The sequence below is a fragment of the Pelodiscus sinensis genome, chromosome 3, assembly GCF_052426305.1.
Source record: "Pelodiscus sinensis isolate ZL-2025 chromosome 3, ASM5242630v1, whole genome shotgun sequence".
NCBI classification, from domain to species: Eukaryota; Metazoa; Chordata; order Testudines; family Trionychidae; genus Pelodiscus; species Pelodiscus sinensis.
This window is the reverse complement of record NC_143054.1, coordinates 147,943,197-147,961,328: the sequence shown is the minus strand read 5'-3', so window position 1 is coordinate 147,961,328 and position 18,132 is coordinate 147,943,197. Positions and strand designations below refer to the sequence as shown.

Below are 18,132 nucleotides of genomic sequence, written 5' to 3'. Positions count from 1 at the left end.
GAGGCTCTTGCTTAAAGGGATCCCCCCTCCCCCCGTACAGCAATGTCTCAGGCTTTTTTCCTTTGCCTGCCTCCTTTAGGGACAGCAAAGCCTTTTCTTTTGACTGCTGTGGTTGCCCTTGCGGACACCTCAACTCTCTAGACGTGGAGCTGGAGCTGCCTCTGGGCAGTTGATGGCTGTTGCAGGTTATGCTGCACCTCATGCAGCAGTTTCTGCAGGCTGCCTCCCCAACCCTGCAGGAACCCAACCCCCTGCTCCACTTGGAGACTCTCCTCACCTCTCTGTGGGCATGGCTCATACTGTTGGATCCCGCCCGCCCTCCCCTTCACACTGTGCACCATCGCTTCTGGCAGCTGGACACCAGTGCTGACAGTTGGGGCTGGCTTGTCATGGAGCCATGGGGAGATCAGCAATGGCTCCAGAATTTCCAGATGAGGGAGGAGACCTTTCTGGAGTTGTGTGAGTGGCTCACCCCTGCCCTCAGATGATGGGACACTCACATATGACCCGCCATCCCCCTCCAGAAGTGAGTCGCCATCACCCTCTGGAAGCTCACCACGCTGGACAGCTATGAATCCATCTAGAACCAGTTCGATTTGGGGAGATCGACCATCAGGGCCACGCTCATACAGGTATGGTACTCTCAGGCTATTGTCCTAGGAGTAGGGCAGACTGCTGGAAAGGGGTTCCCTAGGGAAAGGGCGAAGGTGGGGGGATGCAAGCCCCTTTCCCGGGAGGTTTTTTCAGATCTGCCTTCACAAAGCCCTGCTGGGGATGGGATAAGTGTGTGTGTGGAGAGGGAGGGGGGATGGTTTGGGCTCAGGGACCGCCTGAGGGTTCTTGCCACCCTCTGATTCTCTGTGTCTTTGTTTGTTTGTCTCCTTCTACAGGTGGTGCAGGCCATCAACACCATCCTGCTGCACAGGGTCATCCACCTCGGCAATGTGGACCCCATTGTCACCGGTTTTGCCTATATGGGCTTCCCCAACTGCAGGGGGGCTATTGATGGCACCCACATCCCCATCCAGACCCCCAACCATGGGGCATTGGTCTACATCAGTTGGAAGGGGTACTTTTCAATGGTCCTGCACACTGTCACAGACCTTGAGGGCCAGCTTACAGACATCTTAGTTGGATAGTCGGGGATGGCGCATGATGCCCACATCTCCTGTAACTCCATTGTGTTCCAGAAGCTGCACACCGAAACGTTTTTCCCCAACTGCACCATCAGGGAAGTGGACCTGCCCATATGCTTGGTGGGGGACATGGGCCCCTCTCTTGCCCTGGCTCATGAAGCCCTACAGGATTGGATGCTGCCACGAGAGTGCGGGCATTCCCGTGTGTGTGTGTGTGTGTGTGTGTGTGTGTGTGGGCATTCCCGTGTGTGTGTGTGTGTGTGTGTGTGTGTGTGTGTGTCCATGCCCTCAGCTTCCTTCTAGTGGTGGCTTGTGGGGGGGTGTGTGTGTGTGTGTGTGTGTGTGTCCATGCCCTCAGCTTCCTTCTAGTGGTGGCTTGTGGAGGGAAGGTTTCCCACCCCGGTGCCATAAGCAAGGCAGGCCTCTCCAGACACTCTGTGGACAATAGAACAAGAGTCCTTTGGTGCACCCTGCTAGGGCTGTGTGCCCCAGAGTGGCGCGGCACATATTCCATGTGCACACGCTGCTGGGCAATCCCCAGACCAGAAGGGTCAAGCGAGGAGCACCCCGCAACCCCTTGTCTCCCACCCCCTCCACCCTCTGTGTGAAGGGAATGTGATGGCACTCACCTGATGTTCCTTTGCCAGCCTTGGATGATGCCTGGGACACCTCCACAGTGTGGGGTACCGGCTCCAGAGTCAGGAGGGTGATAGTGCTGGCCTTGTTCAGCTCCTCATCCTCCTTCTCCTCGTCAGGTCTATCCCCCAGCAGGACCACAATGAATGTGTCAAGCTCTGAGTCCATTCCTGGGGGAGGGGGAGAAGGGACTGCCCCATCTCCCAGGATGCAGTCCAGGTAATAGTGGGATGTGTGGGGTTCTGCCCTGGAGCAGGAGCTGCCTTCCCTGGCCCTGACATATGCCTGGTGGACCTCTTTTACTTTCATCTGCACTTGTTCCTGTGTGCAGACATGCCCCTTAGTGGCCAGGCTCTCGGCCATGCGGCCATAGACATTTGCATTCCTGCATCGGGGCAGAGATCCTGGAGGTTGGTTTCGTCACCCCAAACCTCACTAAGGTCCAGGATTTCGGCACTAGACCAGGAAGGTGTGCGCCTCTGTCACTCCCTAGAAGTAGTTGGGGCCTGAGTGGGAGCTTCAGACTGGCTTATGTCACCTAAAGGGAAGCTGTGGCAGCTGCAGGGCATCTCAGTGCTGTCAGGGCCTCCTGTCTGCCACAAGCTGTTTCCCCTGAAGCTGCAGCTTTAAGGGCTACAGGAGAAGGGGGGACTATAGAGTTTTGCTGAGTATAGGCAGAGTGGCCAGCAGGGTACCCTGGGAAGGGCTGGCAGCCCCTTATTTCAAAATAACTGCAGCCGCCCTGTCTACACAACCCCATTTTGAAATAGCTATTTCGGAAGAAGTGTTATTCCTCATAAGCTGCCCATTTTTCAAAATAATTTCAAAATAATGCTATTGCTATGTAGACACTCGCATAGTTATTCCAAAATAACTTTGCTGTGTAGACACACCCTGGAATCCCTTTTTTCAGTTGCATAGAGACTATTATCCTTGGATGCTGCATTTTATCAGCATGTGCAATTGTGGTAAGTTTCAAAGTCACCAATATTCGCTAAAGAATGATCTCCTAGGCCTCTGTTAGGGCTGTACTGCTGTTGAGATATTGTTCCAGGGTGCTGGAACAATTTGTGTAGCATGGGGTGCTTTTTGAGAGAGTTACTGCACCAAGCCATAAAACCTACGTATGATGGAAACCATTTCAAGCCAGAGGGTTTGTCAGCCATCCCAGGACCACTGGGTCCAAGGTGCCTATGCATTACACTGAACAGCATCAGGAAGCTTCCACAAAATTGCAACACGGTAGCCTTAAAGTATCTGGAATTTTTAATACCTTTGGACCATACTGATAGTATGTGGTAGCTTAATCTCTTGGGGTACGTCTACACTACAACATTAATTCGAACTAACTTAGTTCAAATTAGTTAATTCGAACTAAGCTAATTCGAACTAACGGATCCAGACTAAAAAACTAGTTCGAATTAGCGTTTTGCTAATTCGAACTAGCATGTCCACATTAAGTGGATCCTGAACCAGGCTTAAGGATGGCCGGAAGCAGTGCCGGCAGGGCATCAGAGGAGGACTTAGAGCATGGAGATGCTGTCTCAGGCTAGCCGAGGGCTGTGCTTAAAGGGACCCGACCCCCACCCCGGACAGACAGTTCTCAGGGGTGCCCCGCTTGAAAACCAGTCCTGGCTTGGAGTGCCCGGACTACCCACACTGGGCACATCACAGCACTCAGCCATCAGACAAGCTGCACTTGCCGCAGGATGCCATCACGGGTGAGGAGGCAATTGGGGGGCTGCAGGAGAGCTTCTACCCCCAGAAGCCCGCAGAGCCAGCCCAGTCCTCCCCATCGGGGGCGTGTACCCCATTCCTCCCTCACCTTCTTCCACTTACCCTTCCCTAGCCCCTCTTCTTGATATACAAAATAAAGGACAATTGTGTTCAAAAATGGAATCTGTCTTTATTGAACAAAACTGGGGGAGACTGGGAAAAGGAGGTGGGAGAGGGGAAGAGAGAGGCTGGGAGAGGGGAGGGCAACTAAAATGATCAGGGGTTGGGAACAGGTCCCATATGAAGAGAGGCTAAAGAGACTGGGACTTTTCAGCTTAGAAAAGAGGAGACGGAGGGGGGACAGGATAGAGGTCTCTAAAAGCAGGAGTTGGGTGGAGTGGGTGCATACAGAAAAGTTCTTCATTAGTTCCCATAAAGAAGGACTAGAGGACACCAAAGGAAAGGAATGGGTAGCAGGCTTCAGACTAGTAACAGAAAGTTGTTCTTCACAAAGCAAAGAGTCAACCTGTGGAACTCCTTGCTGCAGGAGGCTGTGAAGGCTACAACTAGAACAGAGTTTAAAGGGAAGTGAGATCAAGTCATGGAGGTTGGGTCCATGGAGTGCTATTAGCCAGGGGGTAGGAGTGGTGTCCCTGGCCAAGGTTTGTGGAAGGCTGGAGAGGGATGGCACGAGACAAATGGCTTGGTCACTGTCTTCGGTCCATCCCCTCCAGGGTCCCTAGGGTTGGCCGCTGTCGGCAGACAGGCTACTGGGCTAGATGGACCTTTGATCTGACCCAGTAAGGCCATTGTAAGCTCAGGGCTCAGGGTCGGAGGTCTCAGTGGATCCCCCTTGATTTTCATGCACACCTGCTCCTGGGTGGCCAGGCTGGCAGCTCTCCTGCCCTAGCCGGCCACTTTCCTGTGCCTAGTGCAGAGGTCGTGGACGAGGTCCACGATGTCCGCACTAGCCCAGGTGGGTGCCCGCCTCTTGCGGTCCTGGGCAAGCTCCTGGGAGCCGCCAGCCTGGTCCCGGGAAGAGCGGGAGGGCTGGGGGGCATCGGGTGGGTGGCTCAAGCCGTGCCAGGTGCAGGGTCTGCTGGCTGGGTGCTGGCAGGCTTGCACCTGGCACGGGCACCGTAGCCAGCCCATGCCCCTTTAAGGGGTCCGGGGCCGGGAGGGGGGCAGTAGAGTTTCCCTGGTGTTGGCCAGAGTGGCCACCAGGGAAAGCTGGGGAGGGCTAGCCTCCCACTAGTTCGAATTAAGGGGCTACACACCCCTTAATTCAAACTAGCTAGTTCGAACGAGGCTTAATCCTCGTGGAATGAGGTTTTCCTAGTTCGAACTAAGCGCTCCCTTAGTTCGAATTAAATTCGAACTAACGGAGCGCTAGTGTAGCGCCTATGAAAGTTAGTTCGAACTAACGTCCGTTAGTTCTAACTAACTTTGTAGTGTACACATACCCTTGTTATGGTAGTAAGTTGAGGGTCAGTAACATGGAGTCAGCAGGCCTAAATAGAAGCCTGTAACATGAAAACAGCAACAGGCCTGCAATCTAGTGAGCAAAACTTTGGTTCAGTAACACAGGAGCCAAGAAAGAGGCCCTATTGATAACTGTGTAGTTGTGTGAGTTAGGTCGAGCATGGAAGGACACAGGGAGGCACTGGGTACAGACTGTAGGCCAAAAGGGAGTAGCGGAACATCTTAATAAGAAATGTCTTGGTACAAAGACTCCCCCAAAATTAATGCACATACCGACCTAGGTTCAGGACCAGGTCGGAATTGACAGCATGAAGGATAGTAAGTAAGCCCCGCTTCCGTAAGGTAACGAGTGGTAACTGGGCAACAGAGGGTGGTAATCTGGTATGTAAAGAAGTGATGTAAGTGATGTACCTGTCTATAAAAGGACACCACAAAGGGTGCTCTCCGGCCAACCTTGGGGGTGGTGCACTAGGCGCCTGAACGGCAGGTGTCATTGCTTAAACTTACAGAATGCACAGTAGCTTAACTTTGACTAACTGCTGTTAATATCTGTTATATGGCAATAGGCCTGCCCGGTGTTGGTACCTTGTCAACGTGGGCCATAGTGCCTAGTGGTGTAACATTGTACTGATCTCTGCTTCGCATTTGACAATAAACCTGCTCGATTGATTTCAAACCTTGCCTGCATCTGTCATTTCCGGGGCCTCTCAGAGATCTTCTGTGTTGACCCAAGTGCACGGGGTCTAACGCTCTAGATAAAGGGAGTACCGATTGTTACACATGCAGCTGAAAGTTTATCATCACCGATGGAGTAGAGGTCCTGTCAGGAGCGTGCCAGGACAACCCTGATCAGATGACGCTGACACTGACAGTTCAGACCACCAAAGGTACCGAGGTATGAAAACACCGAGGTACGACAGTATGATAAAAAATAGCCATTGAGCCGGATTCTGGTCCCCAGTGGTGTAATACTTGTGTCAATCTCTTGACTTAACCGTAGTTCTCACATGCAGATTCTGTTTGACACAAATTGAAGATAGGATCCAAACCCCATTGAAGGCAATGGAAAAATGCCTCTTAACTCAAATAGGCTATGGAACAAGCCTTAAGATACAGAGTCCTCCATAGCTCTCTTGATCCCTAATAACAGGTTCAAGACAAAAGCATATAATGGATCCAAACATCTCTGAATTTTGTGGGGTTGCACATTTTAGACTTGGATTCAATATTTGCAGCATGTCTCCTAGATTCATCACTCTCTTACTCAGCAGCTTAATCTGTTGCCTGCATGGGTTTGAATAATATCTGCTTGCACTTCTGGGTAAACCAAATTTTACTTTTATTAGCACTGCAGGGCGATATAGCTTTGGTAAGCTGAATTCTGTTCTTTCTACTGCTGTGGCAACAAAATAATCAGCAAAGTTCCAATGACAGCATCATCATTACTGATGCTGCTTTTAAGAGGCAGAAACAAACAAACCAAAACAAACCACAGCCTTAGCATGCAATGTTTGTGGTTGGAAAAGAAAATCTTTTGTTTTATAAACCGAGCAGCAGATTTGACATGGAGGCACTGGAAGAAAATAAATATGGCACCATTGTGTCAGTTTTACTGAATCACTTTGCAGAGTCTACTTATGCTTTAAAACAAAAACCAAGCAATGAATTATTTGGTTTTCTACTGAGTGGTAGTGAGCGGAAAATGAAAGAAGGCCACAGCCTAGAGTCCCCAGGAGAAATATAAATGATTGATAGTAAAAGCTTAAATCATCTATTTTAGAAGTGATTGTAGAATAATATCTGTGTATATCTGCAATGCAGTGGCACAAGGGTCTGAGGAATTCTGAATTTATTCTCTAGATTCTTTTCCTCAGGAGTTAAGGTAGGGCAGGAACATAGGTGCACAGTTCCTAATCTATGCACACAACACATAGTCAACCTGTGGAACTCTTTGCCAGAGGATGTTGTGAAGGCAAAGACTATAATGGGGTTCAAAAAAGAACTAGATAAATTCATGGAGGAGAGATCGTTGAATGGCTATTAGTCAGAATGTGAAGGGATGGTTTCCCTAGCCTCTGTTAGTCAGAAACTGGGAATGAGCATCAGGGAATGAATCACTTGGTACAGGGGTGGCCATTATAGACGAAGAGCCAAAATAGTGGTGGATACAGCGCAAAGAGCCAAGGGAAAAAGTTGTCAAGCAAAAAAGAAAAAAGAAGCAGCCACCTCCCTTTTAAGAGCAGAACAGGCATTGTCCTTTTAAGGCATCCATTTTGAAGGTGGCCATTTTGAAGTCTGCACCATACACTGCAACTAGAGTTGCCAAATGGTTTCAACAAAAATATCGGACACACTTGACATTACATCACAATCTACATTACATCTTATTTAGAAAATACTGGACATTTATATTTTCTCAATTTGTTTCCCGAACAGAAAGCTCGAATACTGGACTGTCCGGTTCAAAACCTGGCAACTCTAGCCATGACTCCAGCTCTGTCTCTTTCAGACAGAAACATGCTGCCCCTTTCAGAGCCATGAGCCACAGGTGTGGGAGCCGCAATTTTTTCTTTGAAGAGCCGCATGTGGCTCGCAAGTCACGGGTTGGCCACCCCTGACTTAGTAGTTACCTGTTCTGTTTATTCCCTTTGGGGCACCTGGTCCTGGCCTTTGTCCGAAGACAAGATATAGATGGACCTTTGGTCTGATCCAATGTGGCTGTTCTTATGTTTTTTCCCGCTTGTCACTCTTAGACTTTTCTTCATCAAAGAGCTGACTGATCCATTTTGTGTGCACTTATTCTCTCTGTTTTTCTTTCCTTTCTTCAGAAATTATAGATATCTGGCACAAAACTCAGCTGTTTACTGATAACCTTGCTTTATCAAGAGAATGAGAAGGGGGCCTATATGATTATTGAAATTGCTAGTTTCTTAGCAATTCACTTAGTAGGACAGTGAATATTTCTATCTGACGTGTCTAACTTATGGGTGTGTAAGTTTCTGGTGCCATGGAGTCCTTCCTATCCTTTATTGACAATTTTTTTTCATATTTGGTAATATATTTTTGTCCACCTGAATGTTTTCACTTTGTTTTGAAGCTAATAGCCACTGGTAGACACTTGGGCTTTGTTAATTGCAGTAAAGGGTCATTTAAAACTCATGCTCTTGACAGAAATACAGCAGGGTGAAACTTGCACAAGGAATTATTTGAAAAATCAAACCTGGATTTTTAGTGATGTTGGATCACATCCATGACTGATGTAAATTGGCATAAATCCATCAACTTCAATGGAGCCATGTCAATTATGTAGACTTGCTGAAGATCTAAACCCAACATTTTAAAAAACGAAGATTTCCTGGGATGTGCCATTATAACAATAACATTACATTATAATATAACAGTATCATAGAATCATAGAATCATAGGACTGGAAGGGACCTCGAGAGGTCATCGAGTCCAGCCCCCTGCCCTCAAGGCAGGATCAAGCTCCGTCTACACCATCCCTGACAGATGTCTATCTAACCTGTTCTTAAATATCTCCAGAGAGGGAGATTCCACCACCTTCCTTGGCAATTTATTCCAATATTTGACCACCCTGACAGTTAGGAATTTTTTCCTAATGTCCAATCTAAACCTCCCCTGCTGCACTTTAAGCCCATTACTCCTTGTCCTGTCCTCAGAAACCAAGAGGAACAAATTTTCTCCTTCCTCCTTGTGACACCCTTTTAGATATTTGAAAGCCGCTATCATGTCCCCCCTTAATCTTCTTTTTTCCAAACTAAACAAGCCCAGTTCATGAAGCCTGGCTTCATAGGTCATGTTCTCTAAACCTTTAATCATTCTTGTCGCTCTTCTCTGTACCCTTTCCAATTTCTCCACATCTTTCTTGAAATGTGGCGCCCAGAACTGGACACAGTACTCCAGCTGAGGCCTAACTAGTGCAGAGTAGAGCGGCAGAATGACTTCACGAGTTTTGCTTACAACACACCTGTTAATACAACCTAGAATCATATTTGCTTTTTTTGCAACAGCATCACACTGTTGACTCATATTCAACTTGTGGTCCACTATGACCCCTAGATCCCTTTCTGCCATGCTCCTTCCTAGACAGTCGCTTCCCATCTTGTATGTATGGAACTGATTGTTCCTTCCTAAGTGGAGCACTTTGCATTTCTCTCTATTAAACCTCATCCTGTTTACCTCCGACCATTTCTCTAACTTGCTAAGGTCATTCTGAATTATGTCCCTATCCTCCAAAGAAGTCGCAACCCCACCCAGTTTGGTATCATCTGCAAACTTAATAAGCGTACTCTCTATCCCAATATCTACATCATTGATGAAGATATTGAACAGTATGGGTCCCAAAACAGACCCTTGAGGAACTCCACTTGTTATCCCTTTCCAGCAGGATTTAGAACCGTTAACAACCACTCTCTGACTACGGTTATCCAGCCAATTATGCACCCACCTTATCGTGGCCCTATCTAAGTTATATTTGCCTAGTTTATCAATAAGAATATCATGCGAGACCGTATCAAATGCCTTACTAAAGTCTAGGTATATGACATCCACCACTTCTCCCTTATCCACAAGGCTCGTTATCTTATCAAAGAATATAACAATAACAATAACATTTTAACCTTCAAGGGTATGTCTAGACTACGTGTCTCTGCTGACAGAGGCATGTAAATTAGACATACCGACATAATTAATGAAGCAGGGATTTAAATATACCCCGCTTCGTTAGAATAAAAATGGCTGCTGCATTGTGCTTGCTCAACTGTTTGTTGGCACAATGCAGCAGTCAAGACGGGGATTGGTTGGCAAGGAAAGCCTTTGCCGACCGATCCCCCACCTTGACTGCCTCTTTGTGCCGACCAACAGCTGAACCAGCACAACACGGTGGCCATTTTTATTCTAATGAAGTGGGGGTTATTTAAATCCCCGCTTCATTGACTGTGTCAGTATGTCTAATTTACATGCCTCTGTCGGCAGAGGCATGTAGTCTAGACAACCCCAAGAGTGCCTCATTTTACTCAGGCTGCTATGTAGACATTCTGTCAATAATAGCACACTTGCGTACTTGGTAGCATCACATAGCCTTAATCTGAAACAGTTGTCCAGCTAATTGCATGGCAAATTCTGGATTCAAGGCGTATTTATTACAAAGGTCAGCAACCCGAATTTACCCCGTGAAATACATATTTCTTATGGTACATAAAATTCAATACACTTCAATGACTGTAGTGAGTGAATGCCTTCTGGGAGAAAGTCTGCATTTAAGTGAGTGGATGCTAGCTTTTTATGAAACTTGGAATCATCTTGATCTGTGCTACTTGATGCAGAAAGCAAATGTTTCAAACAGAAAAAAATCATGTAAACACTGAACAACAGTATTATTATGATTGATGATGATAAAGCTATTTACTGCACAGTATGGCCAATTTTAATAATGTGCCCGCTTGTTTGTAAGGAGAATAAAGGGAACTGGAAAGAGAGAAAGCTAACCAACCTTTACTCTTTTTACCTTTATTCTTGACGTTGGCACTCACCCTGAGGAAAACAAATTGTGCCTATAGAATAGATGGAGTTGGATATTCTAAGGGTGGGTACAATACACACTGCCACCTTGAAATGTAGGTAACATTTCTCTATAGCAGCATTCCCAAAGTGTGGTCCGCGGCCCAGTACCATTCCTTAGAAAAAAATACCAGTCCTCAGAAAATTTTTTACACACGATTATTGGAAGAAAGCCCGCCACCACGGCCTCTCTGCCGGGCATGCTCCCAGGTGGCGGGGCTAGATCTGGTGGGCGCTAGGACCCAGGGAGAAGACCGAGCGCCGTGAACACTGAAGCAGAACACCCAATAAAGCAGACGGCATTGGGCCCAGGAGGGGGGGTGGGTAGAACAACCTGCCGGGCAGGTAGGGCCAGCAACACGCCCTGGGGCAGGATGCGGCCCGCGATTTCACCCACGAACGCAGGCGCGACTCGGGGAGAGGACATGGGGCTACTCACCCAACCTCCAGGGCCCATATGAGCCAAGTCACCCAGCAGGCTTGAGAGGGACCATCTAACTTTACCGGTCCCAAATGGGAGTGAAGTAGATACTTCGGGTTTGGGCTGGGAAACCACCCAGGGCAGTCGACTAGGCCTGCTCCTGTTAGCACTGGGGGCTTTGGGAGGACCAGAAACAATTTATTTGCATATTCATCATTTGCTTAATGAATATGTGTACCAGTCTCTTCAGCCGGTACCTTCAGTCCCTCCCCCCCCAGGCTCCGGCGGGGTGGGAGACAGCCTGGCTGCCACCTGTAAGCCCTCGTTGCGGGGCGCCGAGGTAATTTTTCTTTCGGTTTGCTTCTCACTCCCACCGCGGAGTGGAGGAAAGGGGGGCCCGGGTCTGCCCTCACTCACGGGCCCCAGCCCAGGGCCCTAAGGACACGGAACTGTCTCGCTCCGGTCCGGCTGACGGGGTGTCCTGCCGTAACGCACCAGCCCAACTGGGCTCTGCCCTGGGCTGCTTCCTTTCCCCTCCCGCCCCCCCCGGCTTTCCCCTGCCGGGGTGTTTACCTTGCTTTTGGCCGACAGGCTGCCGGCGCTGCCTTACCCCTGCCCGAGCAGGGGGGTTTGCTTACGCCCGCCGGTTGGGGCTGCCGCCAGCCCCGTGGGTGTCGTCCCGGGTTCTTGTCCCCTGGGCCCTCCCCCCCCGCGGCCCCCTGTCCGCTCTCTCTCCTCCCCCGCGGCTCTCCATCCGCTCTCTCTCTCTCCTCCCCCCTACCCCCTTGGCCATGGTGGTGGTGTTTTAAAGATACCGCCATTGACATCCTCCCTGACGTCACAGGCTGGGGCGGGGATGTGGCCGACCGGCTCCGCTGTGGGTTGGCTGCCGCCCGGGCCTCTCAGGGCGGGGGAACTCCTCTCGCTCTAGCCCCTCCTCTATCGCTGCGCCCCAGCCACGAGCCGGCGCTGTGGCCAGCGCTTTCCGCCCCGGTGTGGCCTGGGAACACGCCACGCACCATCGGGCTGACCCCCCCCCGGTGCCGAGCAGCGCCTGCTCGGCGGCAATCACGGTGCAGGGCGAGGCTGCCCTGTCACAATATGAAAATAAATGTTACCGGTCCTCCAAAAGCTTGTGAATGGGTTTACTCATCCCCAGTATCAAAAAGATTGGGAACCACTGCTCTATAGAGTTCAGAAATAAAACTGGCTTATATGTTACAAGGTACCAAACTGGATTTTGCCGAAGAGCGTAGCATAACTTATAACATACAGCTTGTTAGTACATATGAACTGATGTACCAGATGGCCAGTATCATCTAGAAAACATTTGTATTTTAGTGAAAAAGAAGAATGAGGAAGGAAAACACATGGGATCACACAGAAGTTCTAGTTTGGTGGGAGAAGTCATTTTGATCTCTCACATGCTTCTTCATTCTTAATCCTCTGTGGCATAGAAGCCCATTTGATGGTTCACTTCTCTTGTCAGGCAGGCACTAGCACACTGTTGTCATAAACTGTATGTAACAGATGTTGTGTAAGGGATCACTGGAAAAGTAATAACATAGGGTATGTCTACACTACCCCACTAGTTCGAAGTAGGAGGATAATGTAGGCATACCGCACTTGCAAATGAAGCCAGGGATTTGAATTTCCCGGGCTTCATTTGCATAAGCGGGGAGCCACCATTTTTAAAACCCCGCTGGTTCGAACCCCGTGCAGCGCGGCTACACGGGGTTCGAACCAGCGGGGTTTTAAAAATGGCGGCTCCCCGCTTATGCAAATGAAGCCCGGGAAATTCAAATCCCAGGCTTCATTTGCAAGTGCGGTATGCCTACATTACCCCGCTAGTTCGAACTAGGAGGGTAGTGTAGACATACCCTCAGTGACCTTTAGTATTCTTGTGTGAAATTTGTATGGGGTAGGTATACAGGAAATATGATTGTGGTTTTGTTTTTAGGGAGGTTTTGTTGAACTCCCGTAATTTACCACAGAAAATGGAGAAATGGGAAATTTAAAAAAAACCACAACTTACACAAAATGCATCTGTTATAAATCAAAGGTGTTGGGTTGAAATTTGAAGCTCAGAATATTTATATTATGCACATTGGCTTGCAATGAGTGACCGATGAAGCCATTTCAGTTTTTGATGATGATTGCTTTAGTCCTTTCCTTGCAATAATGATACTATGATGGTTACTTTTTTCTAGGCAAAGGAGATGTGTTTGGCGATGTGTTCTGGAAAGAATCTACCCTTGCTCAGTCCTGTGCTAATGTAAGGGCCTTGACTTACTGTGACCTTCATGTGATTAAAAGGGAAGCCTTACAGAAAGTGTTGGAGTTCTACACCGCCTTTTCTCACTCCTTCTCCAGAAACCTCATCTTAACCTACAACTTGAGAAAACGGGTAAGGACCTTCATTTTTAACATAGGTATTCTACAAATAATCAAAAGACTGTCGCTGTAACTGGAAACTTACTGGTTTTTAATTTGCCATTCCTCTTGCTCTTCCATAAATATGTAGATGAAGGTTGATCAATGATATTGCTAATGTCAAAAAGTCACAACTGTATGTGCATAATTAGATCTGGGTATGCCAAAAAGTCCTTTGTTTTAATGTATAAGAAGTGATCTGGGAAAACACTTGTAAGTTGTCAAACTGTTGTGATCAGTTAGTCATTGGTTTTGCACTGTTGATAATTGGCGTTCACTGAATTCTGCTGCTTTATTGTGACAGTGCAATTTAAAAAGAGGGGGCATTATTAATCACTTGAGAAACTTAGGAAAAAGCCTGAAATCTGTTCGATGGAAGAAAAATCATTACAAGTTTGTAATTCTGCAGTTGCAATAGCAATATAAATAAACATGAATGATTTTAGCAGTTGTTGTTTCTAACTAAAAATACATTCTGGAAGTACTTTGCTGACTTAATTGATCTGTTTCCCCTTGCCCCTGTTTTTTTTCTATTTTTTTTTCTTATGTGTTCTGAATTCCAAGACTTACTGAGTCAGGTACAAATTGTGAAAAAATATAATATACCATTTTATCCCTTTGTAATCTCAATGAATCACTGCTGTGGAATATTATTAAAATAGTGGTTCATAGATTTCAGTTACTATGATTCCATGATGAAGTGCAAAAGACAGAGGAATATGAAATTGTGAATAATTGGCATATACTAGAGCTATTTTTTAAAAGAATATTTAACAAAAGGAGGTACATAATCACCTAACATGTATTTTTGGTAGACTTTTGTTCCTAAGAAATTCGCCATGGTAACTATCAAGTGCCACATAACTTCTAGCTAATTATAGCTGAATACATAGCAAAACTCTTTTTCAGCCTTTTTGTAAAATGATGACAATGTGAGAGTAAAATTTAACCCCAGCTGGCTAATTCTTGTCACTGTGGATTTACTCTTGGCATGTTGAAATTTAGAAAACTTTTCTAAATTTACATCTATTGATGTGGACTATCAATAACACATTCCGTGCATTTGCACATTTTACAACTATCAATTATTTTAGGTCTCCAGTATGCTATAATGGAGGTAAGTATCCCCATTTCTGACATAATGTCAAAGCCACAATGATAAATTATCATTACAAAATTCACAAGCCAGCTCCTTGAGATGTAAATTCTATTTGTTTTTCAGGGAATCTTTACTTTACAAGGTGGGCTTTATTGAATGGTGTGGAGTTTCTCAGCCTGTGTCTTAAGACCACAGGCCTGTACACAGGAATGTCTGTGGGGTGTGTGCGTGCTTTTTTTTGTAAATGTGGACCACAATTTTTTAAAATATAAATGAGTCCAAATAATAAGAACATAAGAACATAAGAACGGCCGTACTGGGTCAGACCAAAGGTCCATCTAGCCCAGTAGCCTGTCTACCAACAGTGGCTAGCACCAGGTATCCCAGAGAGGGTGGACCGAAGACAACGATCAAGCGATTTGTCTCCTGCCATCCCTCTCCAGCTTCTGACAGACAGAGGCCAAGGACACCATTTTATCCCCTGGCTAATAGCCTTTTATGGACCTAACATCCATGAAATTATCTAGCTTCTCTTTAAACTCTATTATAGTCCTAGCCTTCACAGCCTCCTCTGGCAAGGAGTTCCACAGGTTGACCACACGCTATGTGAAGAAGAACTTTCTTTTATTAGTTTTAAACCTGCTCCCCATTAATTTCATTTGGTTCTTCTATTTAGGGAACTAATAAATAACTTTTCTTTATTGGCCCTCTCCACACCCCTCATGATTCTATAGACCTCTATCATATCCCCCCTCAGTCTCCTCTTTTCTAAACTGAAAAGTCCCAGTCGCTTTAACCTCTCCTCATATTGGACCCGTTCCAAACCCTTAATCATTTTAGTTGCCCTTTTCTGAACCCTTTCCAAGGCCAAAATATCTTTTTTGAGGTGAGGAGACCACATCTGAACACAGTATTCAAGATGTGGGCGTACCATAGTTTTATACAGGGGCAGTAAGATATTCTGGGTCTTATTTTGTATCCCTTTCCTAATAATTCCTAGCATCCTATTTGCCTTTTTGACTGCCGCTGCACACTGGGTGGAAGTTTTCAGAGAACTGTCCACGATAACTCCAAGATCTCTTTCCTGATTTGTCGTAGCCAAATTAGCCCCCATCATACCGTATGTATAGTTGGGGTTATTTTTCCCGATGTGCATTACTTTACAGTTATCCACATTAAATTTCATTTGCCATTTTGTTGCCCAATCACTCAGTTTGGTGAGATCTTCTTGGAGTCCCTCACAGTCTGCTTCTGTCTTGACTATCCTAAACAGTTTGGTATCATCCGCAAACTTTACTACCTCACTGCTTACCCCTTTCTCCAGATCATTTATGAATAAGTTGAAAAGGATTGGTCCCAGGACTGACCCTTGGGGAACACTACTAGTTACCCCTCTCCAATCTGAAAATTAACCATTTATTCCTACCCTTTGTTTCCTGTCTTTTAACCAGTTCTCAATCCAAGAAAGGACCTTCCCTCTTATCCCATGGCCATGTAATTTACACAAGAGCCTTTGGTGAGGGACCTTGTCAAAGGCTTTCTGAAAATCTAAGTATACTATATCTACTGGATCCCCCTTGTCCGCATGGTTGTTAACCCCTTCAAAGAACTCTAATAGATTAGTAAGACAGGATTTCCCTTTACAGAAACCTTGTTGACTTTTGTCCAACAAATTCTGTTCTTCTACATGCTTCACAATTTCATTCTTTACTATTGTTTCGACTAATTTGCCAGGTACTGAAGTTAGACTTAACGGTCTGTAATTGCCAGGATCACCTGTACAGCCCTTTTTAAATATTGGTGTCACGTTGGCTACCTTCCAGTCATTAGGTACGGAAGCTGATTTAAAGGATAGGTTACAAACCACAGATAATAGCTCAGCAATTTCCCATTGAGTTCTTTTAGAACCCTTGGATGAATGCCATCCAGTCCCGGAGATTTGTTAACATTAAGTTTCTCTATTTGTTCCAAAACCTCCTCTAATGACACTTCAATCCGGGACAGTTCCTCAGATTCATCACCCACAAAGGACGGTGCAGATTCAGGAATCTCCCCAACGTCCTCAGCCGTGAAGACTGAAGCAAAGAAATAATTTAGTTTGTCTGCAAAGGCTTTATCGTCCTTGATTGCTCCTTTTATAGCTCGATCATGCAATGAGTGTGCATAAGAGAAGCTAATGAAAAATTTCAGAGGAAACAGTGATTGGTAAAATGATTTTGTTATAACCATACTAAAAGTTGATACAGTAATGAATGATTTATAGACATTACCTTCAGGGATCTTGCCATAATATCATAAGTGCAAAACAATATTCCAAAATATTCCAATCTTTGTCTTCAGTGTTTTTCAGTTAAGACTATATTTAAGATAGTAGCAGTGAAATAGATTTTAGGTAACATCAAACTTTTCTCCATTACAGTAAATTCACAGTAGTATCTAAGACATGTTCATAGTAAATTTCCATCTTTAAGGAGAATTTGAAGCTCCGCTTTTCTAGGGAACTTCAAGGCAAAGATTTCCACGACTTCATATAAGTCCACTTTGCCAGACCTGACAATTGCTTTTGTGTCATACAGGCGAGTAATTGTGCATTCTCTAAAAATCATGAAGTCTGTGGCTGTATCACTCCCATGTCTCCCAGCTGCCAGCCACTGTCCTCCATTTAGCTTTCCCCTTACCTGCTGGCCAGGCTCTGCCCGCAGTGCTGCCTGGAGGGCATCAGGTGGTATTTCATGGCATCCAGCAGCAGCTTCTGGCAGATGGGGTTGGTGTGCATAAATCCACCAATTGGAGCTTCTCTACCAGCTCTGGGGCTGGGACAAGCGGATGTGCTTCATGAGGTCCAGGCTGTACTGCATGCAGGTCTCCTAGTCAGGCTCCCGCCAGAGCAGGGACATTTGGAAGAGCGCCAGCTCCAACACCACTGGGGGAGGCAGCGTGTCGAGAAGGGTGCACATCTCCTTGAAGTTGAGCAGCAGCACGTCCTCCACCAGGTACTCATTGACCAGTTTCTTGGTCTCCTCCAGGCCGTGCAGGGCAGCGATCTTGCACACCAGCTTGTAGTTCTGCACCGAGATCTGGTCATTGAGGAACTGCACACATGGCTTGGTGACCTGTGGGATGTGCAGGGTTTTGCTGACTGACAGAACCTCCTCCTCCATGTCCAGGGACAGGGTCACGTTGGCCGTGTACAGGAATTCCAGCACCAGGCGCAGCCCAATGGACGAGCTGCTTTGTGTCACCAGGTTGTTGATGGCCCTGGGGCTGGCCAGCAGCTTGTCCTGGGTGGGGGAGGAAGAAAGGGTGCCAAACCCTTCCTGCTGCTGCTCCTTAGGGGGTGCCCCCAGACCCAGCCTGTCCTGAGCGCCCGACCTCAGTGCCAGGGTTGGGGGTGGCTGCCACAAGGGCTGGAGAAGAGGGATCAGACTGGGAGCAGGAGGCCAGCACAGCCTTGTGGCAGTGGAACTGCTGGCCCTGAGCTACTAGGGTCACGCTGCAGAAGAGCTGCCTCCTCCAGAGCAGGTTGAGGCCATGCAGCAGGTTGTTGCTGTGGCTGGGGTTGAAGGTGGAGGTCCTGTCCCCACATCTGGACATGGTGAGCGGCCTCAGCGCACCTGCCTTTAAACCCT

The 18,132-nt window shown here is 46.9% G+C and overlaps 2 protein-coding genes and 1 pseudogene across 2 annotated transcripts in view; 1 reads left to right on the top strand and 2 right to left on the bottom strand.

Moving 5' to 3' along the window:
• Positions 1-13,788, top strand: part of KCNH1 (potassium voltage-gated channel subfamily H member 1) — a 269,858-nt gene extending 256,070 nt beyond the window's left edge. Inside the window, exon 10 of the mRNA XM_075925116.2 lies at positions 13,182-13,788. Within this exon, the coding sequence (XP_075781231.1) occupies positions 13,182-13,438 (257 nt within the window). The 3' untranslated portion in view covers positions 13,439-13,788. The remainder of the gene's footprint in view (positions 1-13,181) is intronic.
• The window catches only part of RCOR3 (REST corepressor 3), a 460,088-nt gene that overhangs the window by 374,163 nt on the left and 67,793 nt on the right, over positions 1-18,132 (bottom strand). The window lies entirely within an intron of this gene.
• LOC142827664 (kelch-like protein 14 pseudogene) lies at positions 17,003-18,109 on the bottom strand (annotated as a pseudogene).